Source organism: Siphateles boraxobius, unplaced genomic scaffold, assembly GCF_051911475.1.
Source record: "Siphateles boraxobius isolate OS27281-9 unplaced genomic scaffold, OSU_SipBor_1 25, whole genome shotgun sequence".
Taxonomy (NCBI): Eukaryota; Metazoa; Chordata; class Actinopteri; order Cypriniformes; family Leuciscidae; genus Siphateles; species Siphateles boraxobius.
In genome coordinates this window covers 9,561,733-9,577,020 of record NW_027508866.1, presented here as the reverse complement: position 1 = coordinate 9,577,020, position 15,288 = coordinate 9,561,733, and the positions used below count along the sequence as shown (strand labels likewise).

General features: G+C 37.8%; 2 protein-coding genes and 4 non-coding genes across 8 annotated transcripts; all 6 read left to right on the top strand.

The window, feature by feature from the left end:
• Positions 1-3,869: 3,869 nt before the first annotated feature.
• Positions 3,870-8,936, top strand: crtam (cytotoxic and regulatory T cell molecule). Of its 3 annotated transcripts, none has more exons than XM_077242394.1 (12): positions 3,870-3,953; positions 4,985-5,134; positions 5,248-5,400; positions 5,506-5,622; positions 6,306-6,464; positions 6,896-6,994; positions 7,345-7,419; positions 7,562-7,597; positions 7,713-7,784; positions 7,936-8,088; positions 8,205-8,291; positions 8,393-8,936. In XM_077242394.1, the coding sequence occupies exons 1-12, from the start codon at positions 3,902-3,904 to the stop codon at positions 8,548-8,550; spliced, it is 1,311 nt and encodes a 436-aa protein (XP_077098509.1). In that variant the 5' UTR covers positions 3,870-3,901; the 3' UTR covers positions 8,551-8,936. The 3 variants fall into 3 exon arrangements, with proteins under 3 accessions (XP_077098509.1, XP_077098508.1, XP_077098510.1); XM_077242393.1 differs by having other exon boundaries at positions 7,559-7,597; XM_077242395.1 differs by lacking the exon at positions 6,306-6,464 and having other exon boundaries at positions 7,559-7,597.
• Positions 8,937-9,633: 697 nt separating this feature from the next.
• On the top strand, positions 9,634-14,127 carry hspa8 (heat shock protein 8). Its single transcript, XM_077242375.1, has 9 exons — positions 9,634-9,919; positions 10,689-10,898; positions 11,113-11,318; positions 11,558-11,710; positions 11,949-12,504; positions 12,726-12,928; positions 13,025-13,223; positions 13,303-13,535; positions 13,643-14,127. The coding sequence occupies exons 2-9, from the start codon at positions 10,694-10,696 to the stop codon at positions 13,835-13,837; spliced, it is 1,950 nt and encodes a 649-aa protein (XP_077098490.1). The 5' UTR covers positions 9,634-9,919; positions 10,689-10,693; the 3' UTR covers positions 13,838-14,127.
• LOC143750754 (small nucleolar RNA SNORD14) lies at positions 10,934-11,029 on the top strand. The gene has a single exon (XR_013207193.1). It is a non-coding gene; the product is annotated as a small nucleolar RNA SNORD14 (small nucleolar RNA).
• On the top strand, positions 11,378-11,473 carry LOC143750756 (small nucleolar RNA SNORD14). Its single transcript, XR_013207195.1, has one exon. It is a non-coding gene; the product is annotated as a small nucleolar RNA SNORD14 (small nucleolar RNA).
• Positions 11,782-11,877, top strand: LOC143750753 (small nucleolar RNA SNORD14). Its single transcript, XR_013207192.1, has one exon. It is a non-coding gene; the product is annotated as a small nucleolar RNA SNORD14 (small nucleolar RNA).
• LOC143750755 (small nucleolar RNA SNORD14) lies at positions 12,563-12,658 on the top strand. The gene has a single exon (XR_013207194.1). It is a non-coding gene; the product is annotated as a small nucleolar RNA SNORD14 (small nucleolar RNA).
• Positions 14,128-15,288: the final 1,161 nt, after the last annotated feature.

The following is a 15,288-nucleotide window of genomic DNA, read 5'->3' as shown; positions in this document are numbered from 1 at the left end:
CTGCAAAAATGGTTTCACGGTTGCTGGATAAAATACTTTCACAATGACATCCAGGATTTGTTGAACATTGTTTTTTAATGAGGTTTCAACGTTGACCCAAAAACACAATTTAGGGCCGAATTAAGGTTGTATGCAGGGGCAGAGCGGGGGTGGGTGTGGCTAATTAAGCGTAAGCCCCGAATGTTTTGTCAAAAGCACCGACTCTTTTAGGTTTTTTAAAATAACTTCAACTGTGTTTCATTTCATCTCAGTCTTTCTGACTGGAGCGGCAAAAAATGAAACAAAAGCTCAGTTGGCAATGTGCGTGGTGGCGGACGGTAATGCATCGCGCATCACTCAGCTTGTTTGCCAACTGCCAATAAAAATCTTCTTCTTCGCCGTTGTCATAAGGGGCTGGCCATAGATATCATATAGAGACTAGATGCCCTATTGGCCGCTGTGGCGCAAGAAATGCGGCCGCCATATTAAGCAGGTCATACTCCTATTTGCGTTGCATAGCAGCAGTAGATTTCAGAGCACTGTGCAGTATATTCCTGCTCAAATCAGCGGACCATCACTCGGGGATTACTTTACACAAGTAAGATTTAACATTACCGTACTATTAGTTGAATTTTGTGAACAAAATATTCAATGTGTCCTGTATCGTAGCTACGTGTATGACCTTTGCAGCAAAAAAACCCGCGTGAAAATCTGTTCGGTATTCAGTGAGATATGATTAATTAAATGCGCTGGCAGCTCATTGCACCTGCCAAACAGATTACACTGAGCGGAGCTGGTGACCGGCTTAAGATGGCGGCCCCACGGCTCGCCTGCGCCAATAGGCAGTAGCGGTCGATAGGGCGTCTATCTATATGATGTCTATGGGGCTGGCCATAGATATCATGATGTCTATGGGGCTGGCCGCTCGCGGGCTGTTGTATGTTTCACCGGCGTCGTAGCGAGCTTACTGGCTAAAGTTATTATGGACATTATAAAGTTTTTTACACGGAACACTAACAGTGAACCTCACCGGCCGGAGAGAGATTCAGAAGCAGCGTCAGACGAACCGCAGATACGTGTTACATGTGAATCCGCTGTTGTAACACTTGAGTTAAGTGATGACAACAATTCCGTACAGATGCATCAATATCGTCAATAAGTTATTTCCCCCCCATACTTTAATTTAAAAAGTAAATCTTTGTATCCTACATTAATTACATAAAAGGTTAAATATTTCAAGCCTTTTATTGTTTTAATCTTGATGATGGGCTTACAGCTCATGGAAATCAAAACTCCAGTACGCCTATCTCAAAATGTATTAGAATTTAAAAAAAACAAAGAATTTTTAATACGACCTGACAAGATCTCTAATCAGCTAATCAACTCAAAACACCTGCAAAGTCTTCCTGAGAATTTAATCTGTCAGTTTTGTTCTGGTAGTGCAGCACAATGACCTTTTCCACAATATTCAACATTTTTGAGATATGCTCCTGTAATAAACGTATTAGTATTTACATAATTAAATGAATTGTTATGGTGAACATAAATAATGAATAAATGGTAGCAGCAGAGTATTGCTAATTAAATGAATATCACTGTCCACAATTTTAGCTTTTTGGACAACACATCATTATTTTACTGTAACACATTACACAATATCATCTATATTTAATGCAGCAATTCTGGACAAAAAGTATACATATTTAATAATAAGACACAGGTCTTTGGAACTTTTATTGCACACATGAGACTTAAATTATTGTCAGTGAGTTATGGTGGCGTTTTGGCCCCAGTCTAAAAGGGCTGTTATAAGTTTTACAGGCCACCAGATACGACTGTGTTTTACCTATGTAGGCTGACTTAAAAATAGTCAGATAATGGTTGCCTCTTTTTAGTTGCCAGGGGTGAAAATGATCATCCTTAACATTTTGGATTCACTACAGCTGGAGAACAATTAAATACAAAATAGGTTGTAGGCTCTACTGGGTGATTTTTTTTTTTATTGAGTAGGCCTAACTATCATAATTTTCCCAGATATTTTATAGATTTTTAGGCATTCTTTTATCTCAAACAGCCTGAAAAATAGTGCATTTAGCTGACGTAAATGGGGAAAAAATCTCCCCAGGAGAGTATGCCCCTGGATTTATTTTGCTGTCATTGATAGAGGTTTCAAATCATCAGCCACCAGATGGCGCTCCATCAGATTCTGTCTCTTTGCCTCATGCCTTCAGTTCTTTTCACTTTAGTCCTATTCACAGTGGTCTGAAATATCACATGCATGTAAACAAGCACATAAGACATTTCTTAAAATAAGGCTTTCAGGATTTCATAATTCTTGTGAAGGAACTCTTATTGGCCTTCAGCATCCCATTTACTGCAGTGGACCTCATGTTGACCATCCATGTCATATAGTGTCCTAGCCAGAAAATTATCTATTTTACTCATAGCAGACCGGCACTGCGTGAACCGGCCCTTGGTGGCAGATCCTACAAAACTACTGGCTGGAATACAATATAGAATATGTATTATAGGCTACTTAATGAACATGCAGATATAAGGTATGTCCATTATACAATTATGCTTGTAACAATACGTGAGCTATGTTGTAACGTATGACATGTGGTCTATTTAGGTTGTGTATCGAAATGGGGAAGTTTTTTTTTTTTTTTTGGCCTGCGTGGTGAAGTGGTCAGTGGAGTAAATTTGATCGTGTGATTTTTTCCCCTTGCAAATAAAGACCTTCCTTTTCCTGACTAGTTGTTTAGCGTTTTTGTGTTACAGTGATGACACTTGTAGTGACGCTGTCAGTGTGCTGTCATGGATTCAAAATATATTTTATTCGACCATCCAACAACGTTAGATGCTTATGCTAATGGTGACCAATAAAATCTGAATAATTTATTCACATAAATATCCAGATATAAAGACAAGATTTTGTGAAAAAATCGCACTGAAAGAAATACATCTAAAATATATATATATATAAATAAATAGAATGGTTACTTTTAAATAAAATAAAACAAAACATTCTATTAAAAAAAAAACCATATTCCCAAGTTTAAAATTCATTTTGAGTTCCAGATGATTGGATGATTCATCACAACTGAGTAAGGTTATTGAAACTGATGAAGATCTTTAAGAGACTTAACTGTATTACAGTAACGTATTATATTATTTAATATTATGCTATACTACCATTGAAAAGTTTGGGGTCAGTAATACTGTGAAACGCTACAATTTAAAAAATATATATTTAAAAATGTAGTAGTTTATTCGTGTGATGGCAAAACTGCCTTTTCAACATCATTACTCCAGTCTTCAGTGTCACTTGATCGTTCAAAAATCATAATATGGTGATTTAAGTAACATTTCTTATTATTAATGTTGAAATGTTGTTCTGCTTAATATATGTAACTGTGAGGCATTTATTTCAGGATTTTTTGATTAATGGAAAGATCAAAAGAACAGCATTTATTTGAAATGGAAATCTTTTGTCGCATTATGTTTCTGCAACTTTTGATTGATTTAATGTGCCCTTGCTAAGTATAAGTCTTTAAAAAATATCATACCGACCCCAAACTTTTGAACTACTATATTATATTATATTATATTATATTATATTATATTAATATTTGAACATTCATATATTATGAAATTGTTAAGTAGGAAAACTGAGGCCAGTCAGAATTTAAGTCTGAATTAGACATATAATTTGACTGAACAGATGAGAACTTAATAGGTCAAAAGGGGGCAAGTGTGAATTTTCTAAACAAGAAGCAACCTCTGGCCGAAATGCCCCTGAAACTTCACACATAAATTCGCACAGGGGGAAAGACCATGACATCTCATGATGTCATGGAAGCCACTCTCTTTAAAAGAGTCTAGCAGAGGAAGTGAGCTTCAGAGTTCAAGAGCTTGCAGTATGGAGATCAAAACCGGCTTTGTTATTCACATTCTAATGTTGATTGTACGAGGTAAGACAAACATATTTCTTATTTGCTACGGTTCAGGCTATATCTCTGATTTAATAAAGTGGCATTGTGGTTTACTAGTTTGTGGATGTATTTACCTGTTACCTGCAGGTAGTTTGCATGGGCATGTGTTATGTTTGCGTAGGTTACGTTGTCCGATGTGTTAGTGCTTTCAGTGTTTTATTGTATGATGGCGTTTGATAGATTTCTAAATGATTTTAACAGTCATTGAGCAACTCATTTCATTTATTACTATAGTTTGGGTTGAGTGATATAACTTTAGTTTTTAGGTGTACTCACCTTGTGGTTGTAGGAACAGGAAACTAGAATACATTCTTGAATACAGCAGTGGATGTAAAGCTTTCAATAATGGACCTAAATAATGCAAAACAGTATCAGTGAATATACTGCACATATTTAAAAATTATTAATAAGTTACATTATTAAGTTCAAAGGTGAATAAAATGAATATTACATTTAATTAATCATTGCACTGTAAAGGTTTTAGCGTAGTATAACTATAACCACATACGATAGCACATTAGGCATTATAGGTAATTTTCCACCTTTTTTAGGTGGAGAATTACCTATAATGCCTAATGTGCACACCCCCATGTCGCCTGATTTAGAACTTCATCTGTTTGATATGTTTACACCTCTGTGAATAACGTTTTAACACCACTGTTTCCTGTTCCAGCACCAGCATGTCGCTTTATGTGTCACAGTGGCAAGTTTTCTCTTGCTGCAGATTGAACCACACAAGCAAATAAAAGACCACTTACAGCAGTCACTCTAATGCAAAGTGTAGCCCCCTCTCAGTTTTAGCCGCAGCTTGTGAAAGCGCTGTGAATACTCAAATGAGTCAGAGCAGAGCGTAGGGTTTCTTGCGGTGTTATCTGCCCCCTTATCATCCTACTGTTCTTCCATTAAACTATAGCCCACCTATTGACTGTATATTTGGCTTTGATCAATGTCTTTGGTTGGAATGTTTTTTTTAAAACTTGATGATTCTCACTTATCTCCTTTCTGAACAGGAATAAGAGAATGTTCGGCATTAAAGTATATTACAGTGGCAGAAGGAGACACAATGGTATTGAATTGTCCACGAAGAAATATCAGTGAGAATGCATACATGGAGTGGAGAAATCCAAATGGACATGTTATGTACTTCAACAACATCAGAGGTGAGGGCAAGGACACTGTATATTGTGCGAAAAGCATTGAAAAACACATTTCAAACATTTCCTCTTTGTTGTATTTCATAAACATTAAAGATTTATTTCATGTTCCTGAACAGGTCTACGAGATCCAAGGAGCAGCATTTTTACTTCAAACAACTCTGATTTTATGTTACTCCTGTCTAACATTACCTTCGACGATGAAGGGATTTATAGATGTCTTCTGTATGGAGATAAAGTCGTTTCAAAAAGGTTCAAAGTAAAAGTTCTGGGTAAATATAAATGTTTTCTCACTCATCTTTTCTGAAAGCATGCATAAAATGATTTGCAGATGAATAATGGAATATAAAATGAGACTCTTTTTGATCTGGTCACAGGAACCCCCAAAATAGAAATGGCTGAGTATGAAGATAAAACAATTCTCAAATGTTCAGTGGCAGCGAATGGCAACCCACCTGAACTCTCTTGGCGAATCAGTGGGGTTGAAATTGAAGGTAAGTTACGAGAAGTGTCTCAGTCTGAGTGGGCAGTTAGGCAGTTTCCAAACTTTTGACCGGTAATGTGTGTGTGTGTGTGTGTGTGTGTGTGTGTGTGTGTGTGTGTGTGTGTGTGTGTATATACACACATACACACACACACACACACTTTTTTTTCGAAAGAAGCGAATACTTCTAATCAGCAGGAATGCTTTAAATTGTGACAGGTTAAGACATTTATAATGGTACAAAAGATTTCTCTTTCAAATAAATGTTGTTCTTTTAAACTTTCTATTCATCAAAGATTCCTAAAAAATATATCACATTTTCCACAAAAACCATTAAGCAGCACAGCTATTTTTAACACTGATAATAATAAGAAATAATGTTTCTTGAGCACCAAATCAGCACATTAGAATGCATGCTTGGTGAGCATAAGACACTTCTTTTAAAAAAACATTACAAAATATAACCCACAGACATACTGTGAAACAGATATATTGACAAGTAAAGTTCCATGCCTTCTGACATTTCACACACTGTGAAACTACTAATAGCTCGTGAAAAATAGAGGAACCACAATATTCTGAAGCAGGTCAGCTAAGGATGCAAACAATGGTACTATCAATAGTAAATTTAGGGTGTCTATCGTTGAATTAAAAATCACAGATTACTGAATATGCCCTGTTTTGCCCTAACAGCTCTACCCAATACCTTGCGGGAGGGAAGATCCAACAGGTCACTGGCAGTTAGCATCTTAACAATCAAAACTCATATCAGGGAAGCAACGGTGATGTGCATGGCAAAACACAAAGATCTCCCAAAACAAGTGCTGGATTTTATCATCATTGAAAATCACTGTAAGTACCACAAATGGTACATATAACCAGTTTCAGTACATAAAACCAGTTCTGCCATATTAGCTTACACCCCACCACCACCACTGATTTCCCAAGCATGTGACCAAAAACAGGAGCATTTTGGAACGTATGACATTAGCCATTATTAGAAAAGGGAAATGAAATATTAGGGGATTTTGTTTGGCTGTGCTGCACAGGGAAAGTTAATCTACACTTCATATTTGGTAGTTTCCTATTTAAGTGAATGTGTGGTCCACATTGGAGTGATCAATCACATGATGTAAGGGAAGTCAGCTATTTCTTTGAACGAAACAGGCTGTGTTCCCCATCCAGAATAGACACACTAACTAATTAACAAATACTTTAAAAAGTCCACTTATTTTTATAAGCAAGCAGTTAACAGTGAATGTTTTTATTGTGTCTTCACATAGCTGTTAAGGCCTCCACATCGACGTATTCCAGTACAAGAGATGTGCAAAAAACTGAGACAATGACCACAGTCACTTCTGCTCCTGCCATTAGCAGTACAGGTGAGTGTCTCTCTTAATTTCATGTGTTTGGACAAGTAATAAAAAATGTGATGTCACACCAGTTACACTACGTAAACTAGGAGTATTTGAGCCAGCGCATTACAGAATACTTTAAATACAGCTCAGATAAAAATAAAAGCAAAACCCACTTCTGTGTGAGGGCTTCACATGAAACCACACACTGGTAATAGAAATGGCTTCTGCTCCTTGTAACTCTCTGCTTCCACCTGCTGGTAGCTTTTGCATACTGCACACAGTCACTTCTAGGCAGTATTACTGCTTATCTTACCTTTTTGATTTTTAAATTTGATACCTCACAACTTATTAACAAATACACCATCTGATCACAGCACACATGGAATTGTCGTCAGAAAATACTGAAGGGCTCCCAACAGGGGACACCACTACCTCAAACCACAGACAAGGTAAATTATGCAATTTTGCATGATAAAACACTTAATATTAACATATTACAAATTCATGTTAAAGCTGATGTGTGTTTTGTATGTCAACTTCAGTATTTGTGCTTTGTAATAAATTAATTTGCTTTGTGATCTCTTTTAGTAGAGGGACATTCTACTGCAACAGATATAAACTTGACAAGTAAGTGTTATTAAATTCATTTCATATTAACATGACATATTAAACATAATATACCATTCATTTCCTGCTTATTTCATGTTGATAAATTAATCTCAAATCTACCTTTGCATTTCAGCACAGAACATAAACTCTTCGCTGTCCATATCACCTGAAGGATTCATGACCAAAAATGGCACCAACTCACAAGGTGTGAAAATCATAAAAAATTACATGCTTCACTGTTGGTTATTATTGTGAATTGATACCAACAAGCCAGCAAGACAAAATGTCCACCGTGTTCTCACATAAATGATTGCTAATTGCAAATCCAAATTATATTAATTTGATGGTATTTGCAGGTTTTGACATAGGGGACCAAGACAGACAATACAATCGTAAGGAAAGCTCACCACTGCTGATCCTGCTGGTCACAAGCCTTATCACATGTTTACTTATTGTAGTCATCTTCTTTGTGATCAGACTGCGAAAGGCACATATAGCCTGGAAAAAAGGTAATATAAGATTATTTAAATATTTTAACTTTAATTCAAGCTTTATTAATATTCTAGCGTTTAGCTGCGATTTAATTCTGGATACAGTTTTTCAATTTAATCTGATTTTATAACAGAGAATGAAGAATCAGACCAGTCTGTGGAAAGTAGCAAATCAAAAGCCAGTCATGAAGAAAAGCAGTCCCAGCAGAGGAGAAGACAAGGTATAACCACTTAAACCATCTAATCTGGTAGATCAAACACACAAGGCTTTGTGTTTTTGCAAGCGACTAATTTTTCATATTTCTCTTGATTTTCTGTCTAGGCTTTTGGAACTCAAATTTCACAGAATACAGAGTGGAAGAAACACCACAGAATACAGAAAGTTCAATAGCTACAGATGTGATCACTGAAACACAAGACAGTTCAAGAACAGCTTGTAACAAACTTGATGGAGCTTGTGTCAAGGAGACTGAACTTTAGAGGGAAATTCAGCTGTATCGGAACCTCATCAGAGACTGAACTGAATGTTCACTTCTGTTATGTACAATGGTGCTCACTAAGCCTATTTGGGGAAAAATAAAAGATGATATATATAGGCTTTTGTATATACTGTAAGTTTTTTGTTTACTGAATGTAAAGAGGCGTTTTATTATGTGTTATTTACAGTTTAATAACTGTAAATTATCCCATGATAAAATCGGAATAGACTGCATGATGTTTCAACATAGGATATATTAAAATTTGGTCTTTTTAACCTGAAATGGCTGCTGCTCTCCCTTTCATCAAAGTCCCTGTTTCAAAAGTCAATATGAATGTAAAATTAAATGAACTGTTTTTGTATCAAATAAACACTCTATTTTATGTAACATGTGAATGCTATGATTGGTGAATCTTCTAGCATGTGATACGGATATTATAAATTGGCTCAGATTTTGGTTTTTTATGTAACTTCCTCTTCAGTTTTAGACAAAAAAAGCATATACTCACTAAATATTAAGATTTTTGCCACCTAATATGTGCCTTTTCTGTGTTTAGTGAATTCCATGAAATGTTGTAGACACTTCCTCATTTTTTGGGTGATTCGAATTGTTCGTTCCTATCGCCACCTACTGGGCTATTATGCAATAGTTTGTTTCCTCTGATTCATTTACTTGCCTTTACTCTTTTAGTTTCCTTCATGTCCCTTTTCTCGATCATATAATATATTAAATAAATTAATTTTTGACACTGCCCCAAACCTTAGATCTATCAGGGCTCAGGTTGATAGACCAACCTACTGTAAAAGAGTATCAAACATGTGCTATATGCGTATTGTTAATAAAAATCCTATTCGATCTCTATTACAAACTGGTATAAGGACTGATATACTTTACTAGACAAGACCTTATGTTCCAAACCAAGGTCATTTCAAGATATTTTGACTATATTGTATTGATGCATTTTGTTTATGTGCTTAATCTTTGCGTATTCTACTTAGAAACGCCTTTGTGCTTTGCTGTATCATCGTTGCAATTATAGTGAATTTCGTTCATAAATGTACAGCAGGACAAACTGTTCCGCATTGACATCGATTGCGGCAAACCTGAGGGGGATGGTCTGGAATTATTTCTAACCAGGTTTTATTCTTGGTTCTTCCTTAATGGGCGTGGCTTCACGAAGTATAACGATTTTCCATTGGTGCTTAGGGGTTGAAGTCTAGTTATCTGAAATGTCATTGGCTCAGCTACCGGCAATAAATGTAGTTCTGGAACGTTCGATCATTCTCTCTTACCGAAGCAAGGCGAGGCAGTTAGTCGCCATTCCAGCTCTCCAACCGGCATCTTCACTCATCTCTGTTATTTCCAGCCTGGTAAGTTCTTTGTTCTCTTTTTCTCGATTATATTGTATTTAAGATCGCACAGAAACGCTTCTCTGCTTGCACCTCAGCTTTGTTATAAGATGTAATTTAAGAGGGTTAAATTTAGTTTTTATCTTGTTTTATATCGAATATTTCCAAGTTGAACCATTAATAATGATTTCGTTATTGTTGATAACGTTAATTGTATTTAGTACCGTTGAGTTGCAAGTTCCATGTAGTTTTCACATACCTAATATGCCTTTTAGTATTCACTCTTGCTCATTTCCTAAGAAAAATCAAAGTGTGATGGATTAAACTAAGCGTTAACAGCTAACAGTTACTCATTTTAATTACTACAGGCAAATACTCGAGAGAACAATACGTTATATTTAAACCGCAACTGCCGCCTCGTGTAATCTTACCACGCGCCTCAACCGACCTTAATCTTTGGTTAGATTTACATGGACGTAACGTTATAAGAGATACCGGTTAAATCTCTTAATTTAAATGTTCATGCTATCATTTAGCACCGTAACCGAATAGGTTTTAAGCTGCATTTTGAACCGATTTCGATCAGTGCCGTTCTGTATTGAGTGTTTGACCATAGAGTATTCTAGAAGCTAAAACCACGTGGTCTGACGCATATCCGCATGTGCTCCCGGCCTGGGCTTGGCATTATTTGGTTTCACAGCAGTGTAGTTGGCTAATCAAAGAGGTCTGGATTACTTTCTCTTTCTGTACTGAAGAGCACCTGACTCATTTTTTTTCCCTTTTTCTACAGACACAATGTCCAAGGGACCAGCTGTTGGTATTGATCTCGGGACCACCTACTCCTGTGTAGGTGTCTTCCAACATGGAAAAGTTGAAATCATTGCTAATGACCAAGGAAACAGGACCACTCCAAGCTATGTAGCATTCACAGATTCAGAGAGATTGATTGGAGATGCTGCGAAAAACCAGGTCGCTATGAACCCCACCAACACCGTCTTTGGTAAGTAGTCATTTTATAAAAATTCATTAAATTATTCGCTGTGATGAAGTTGATTCCTTGCCATTCGTAGTTTCCACCAGAGGTTGTAAAACCAAAGATGGGCCAATCACCTTCCTTGGATGTCTGAGCGAAATCCTTGCAAAGATGTTGTATGGGATTGTATTTTGTCAAACCTCTATATATCCTAAACATGTACTTGTATCTTCTCCTATAGATGCCAAGCGTCTGATTGGCCGCAGGTTCGATGATGGTGTTGTTCAGTCTGATATGAAGCACTGGCCTTTTAATGTCATCAATGACAATACCCGTCCCAAGGTCCAGGTTGAATACAAGGGTGAGACCAAGAGCTTCTACCCTGAGGAAATTTCCTCCATGGTCCTCACCAAGATGAAGGAAATTGCTGAGGCCTACTTGGGAAAGGTGAGTAATCATTCAGTTGTCAAGTAGCTCTATTGAACTCCCCTTTGACTTGATGTGTTTCGCTATGATGAAGTTGATTCCTTGCCATTCGTAGTTTCCACCAGAGGTTGAAAAACCGAAGATGGCCCAAGCACCTTCCTTGGATGTCTGAGCGACATACACTATCTGTAGTTGAACTGTTAATATTGCCTTTTCTTCCAAGTGGCAACTAGCAGCTTCATTTTTCACTTTCCTTGCAGACTGTATCCAACGCTGTGGTCACCGTGCCTGCTTACTTCAATGACTCTCAGCGACAGGCCACCAAAGATGCTGGAACCATCTCTGGCTTGAATGTTCTGCGTATCATCAATGAACCAACTGCTGCTGCTATTGCTTACGGTTTGGACAAAAAGGTTAGTTTAACTTTCATTTCAAAGTAGTTTTATGAACTGGAGACCTCATTCAGTTCTTTTTAGCTTAAGTTTCGCTATGATGAAGTTGATTCCTTGCCATTCGTAGTTTCCACCAGAGGTTGAAAAACCAAAGATGGCCCAAGAACCTTCCTTGGATGTCTGAGCGACATTTTATTCTGTGTTGTACAGCTTAGTGATGGGTGTGCAGATACTTATATTCTTTTATTCCTCTTTCCAGGTTGGTGCTGAGAGGAATGTCCTTATCTTCGATCTTGGTGGTGGCACCTTCGATGTATCCATCCTCACCATCGAGGATGGCATATTCGAGGTAAAATCTACTGCTGGTGACACTCACTTGGGTGGAGAAGACTTTGACAACCGCATGGTGAACCACTTCATCACAGAGTTCAAACGCAAGCACAAAAAGGACATCAGCGACAACAAGAGAGCCGTTCGCCGTCTCCGCACCGCCTGTGAGAGGGCCAAGCGTACCCTGTCCTCCAGCACTCAGGCCAGTATTGAAATCGACTCCCTCTATGAGGGCATCGATTTCTATACCTCAATCACCAGGGCCCGTTTTGAGGAGCTCAATGCTGACCTCTTCCGTGGCACCCTGGACCCAGTTGAGAAGTCCCTTCGTGACGCCAAGATGGACAAGGCTCAGATCCATGACATTGTCCTGGTTGGTGGCTCCACTCGCATTCCCAAAATCCAGAAGCTGCTCCAAGACTACTTCAATGGCAAAGAGCTCAACAAGAGCATCAACCCCGATGAGGCTGTCGCCTATGGAGCAGGTGAGCTATTTAGACCTTTTTTTAATAAAAAAGAGACACTTTTTTTATTCTTACTCATTCGCTATGATGAAGTTGATTCCTTGCCATTCGTAGTTTCCACCAGAGGTTGAAAAACCAAAGATGGCCCAAGCACCTTCCTTGGATGTCTGAGCGACAGTTGTCATTGCTATCTGACTTTCTCAAGTTGCCCAAGGTTCTTAGTTTTCACTCTTCTGTTTCAGCTGTCCAGGCTGCCATTCTTTCTGGTGACAAGTCTGAGAACGTTCAGGACTTGCTGCTGCTCGATGTCACTCCACTGTCCCTTGGAATTGAGACAGCTGGCGGAGTCATGACCGTCCTCATCAAGCGTAACACCACCATCCCAACCAAACAGACTCAGACTTTCACCACCTACTCCGACAACCAGCCTGGTGTGCTTATTCAGGTGGGTACCAAGTAATTCTATTATGAGTTTAATTTTTCACAAGTCCCTTGTATCTCTTAACATAGCTGTCTTTGTTTTAATTTCCCCTCTGCTCAGGTCTATGAGGGTGAGCGTGCAATGACCAAGGATAACAACTTGCTGGGCAAGTTTGAGCTTACTGGAATTCCTCCTGCACCTCGTGGTGTTCCCCAGATTGAGGTCACCTTTGACATTGATGCCAACGGCATCATGAATGTTTCAGCTGTTGATAAGAGCACTGGCAAGGAGAACAAAATCACAATCACCAACGATAAAGGTAAATATTTCTCTTCTGTACTAATTAATATTTAGACTATTTTGCTGTTCACTTCAGAAGTTAACTGAATGCATTTCAGGTCGTCTCAGTAAGGAGGACATTGAGCGCATGGTGCAGGAGGCTGAAAAGTACAAGGCTGAAGATGATGTGCAGCGTGACAAGGTGTCTACAAAGAATGGTCTGGAGTCCTATGCCTTCAACATGAAATCTACCGTTGAGGATGAGAAACTAAAGGGGAAGATCAGTGATGAGGACAAGCAGAAGATCCTTGACAAATGCAATGAAGTCATCGGCTGGCTTGATAAGAACCAGGTACGTTTTCCATCAGTTGAGACAATTGTTAATCATGTGGCAAATTTTCTAAACTTGCATTGGCATACCCAAAAATGACTTTGCAACTGCTATTTGAAAACTTTCAGACTGCTGAGAGGGAGGAGTTTGAGCACCAACAGAAGGAGCTGGAGAAAGTGTGCAACCCCATCATCACCAAGCTTTACCAGAGCGCTGGAGGCATGCCAGGTGGAATGCCTGAGGGTATGCCCGGTGGCTTCCCAGGAGCTGGTGCTGCTCCAGGAGGTGGATCCTCTGGCCCAACCATTGAGGAGGTCGACTAAGCCATTCCAAAGCCACTACTTGCTACCACCATAGCAATCTATACTGTTGCCCTCTATAGTTGATGACTCTAAAATGTTACTGTTGTGACTTTTAGATTACTTCAACTTGTAGAGTGTTTTGATTAATAAAAAAGGGGGATTAAGGGATCACATTTCCAGATCACAGGGAACAGATTTTCTACCTTGATTGCACAACCTATTTATCGACTTGTGAAATGTGAGTTTCATAAGCCTTTTCCAACTGCCTCAATGCTTTGAAGGAAATGAATAAAATGGTGACTTATTCCCAATGCTGCCTCTGTATTTTTATTAACTGTTTGTGTAATAAGGGTTTGACCTGAAATGCTGAAGTTTATAAATCAGATGGATCTTAAATTCTTTAAACCCTAAATAGAAGGGGTTAAGTGTCCATGTGCTAAGGGTAGCATGGACTTGAAATGCTCTGACAAAATCTGGCCTTTAGCTGTACGTTACCTGGTGAACACAGTCTGCAATAACAAGTGGGGAAATTATTAATTTGAATTTGAGGGATTGTTTTTGACCTTGATTTTGTTAAGATTAGTAATTACACTAAAGTCTAAATGCTAATTGGGAGCTTGAAAATAAAGCTTGCCATGAATGGTTATATTGCATTTTAGAAAAAGCTGTAATGCACGTGTTACTTGCGTTTTAAAGCTCCATGAGTTTTCCTTATGAAGCCTATAACTTATGTCAGGGGTTCTCAAACTTTTTGGGACCAGGGACCCCTTAGATCGGAGAGAAATTTCCAAGGATTTTTTAATATGCTTAACTATTTGTACTCTTAAATGCCATTGGAATTAATTGCATTGTAATCTTTTTCACCCTAAAAACGTAAGACCTCTTTTATAGAACAAACACATGTCAGTTAAAATCATGTTAATACCACTTATATAGTTGTAAACAGTGGGTCTTTTATTCAAATTGCGTTTGGACTTAATAGAATTTACACCATGTAATTTATCTTAAAAGTTTTCTTAAAATCAACAGCAAGCACAGGCTTGTTCTAATAAAACCAAACATTTAAAATTCCCTAGATTAAAATCAAAACATTAATATTTTACATTAAAATAATAGTTCACCCAAAATTAAAATTCTGTCATCATTTACTCACCCTCAAGTTTTTCCAAACCTGAATGAGTTTTTCTCATGCTGAACACAAAAGATATTTTGAAGAATGCCAGTAACCAAACAGTTGATGGACCCCATTGACTTCCATATGTTTTTTTTTAAAAAGTACCAGAAACTATTTGGTTACCGACATTCTTCAAAATATCTTCTTTTGTGTTCAGCAGGAGAAAGAAACTCATTCAGGTTTGGAACAACTTGAGGGTGAGCAAATGGTGACACACTTAATTTTTTTGGGTGAACCTTCCATTTAAAATAACATTTAAATTATGTAATGTGACTTTATCTGCATCAGCTTTAAATTA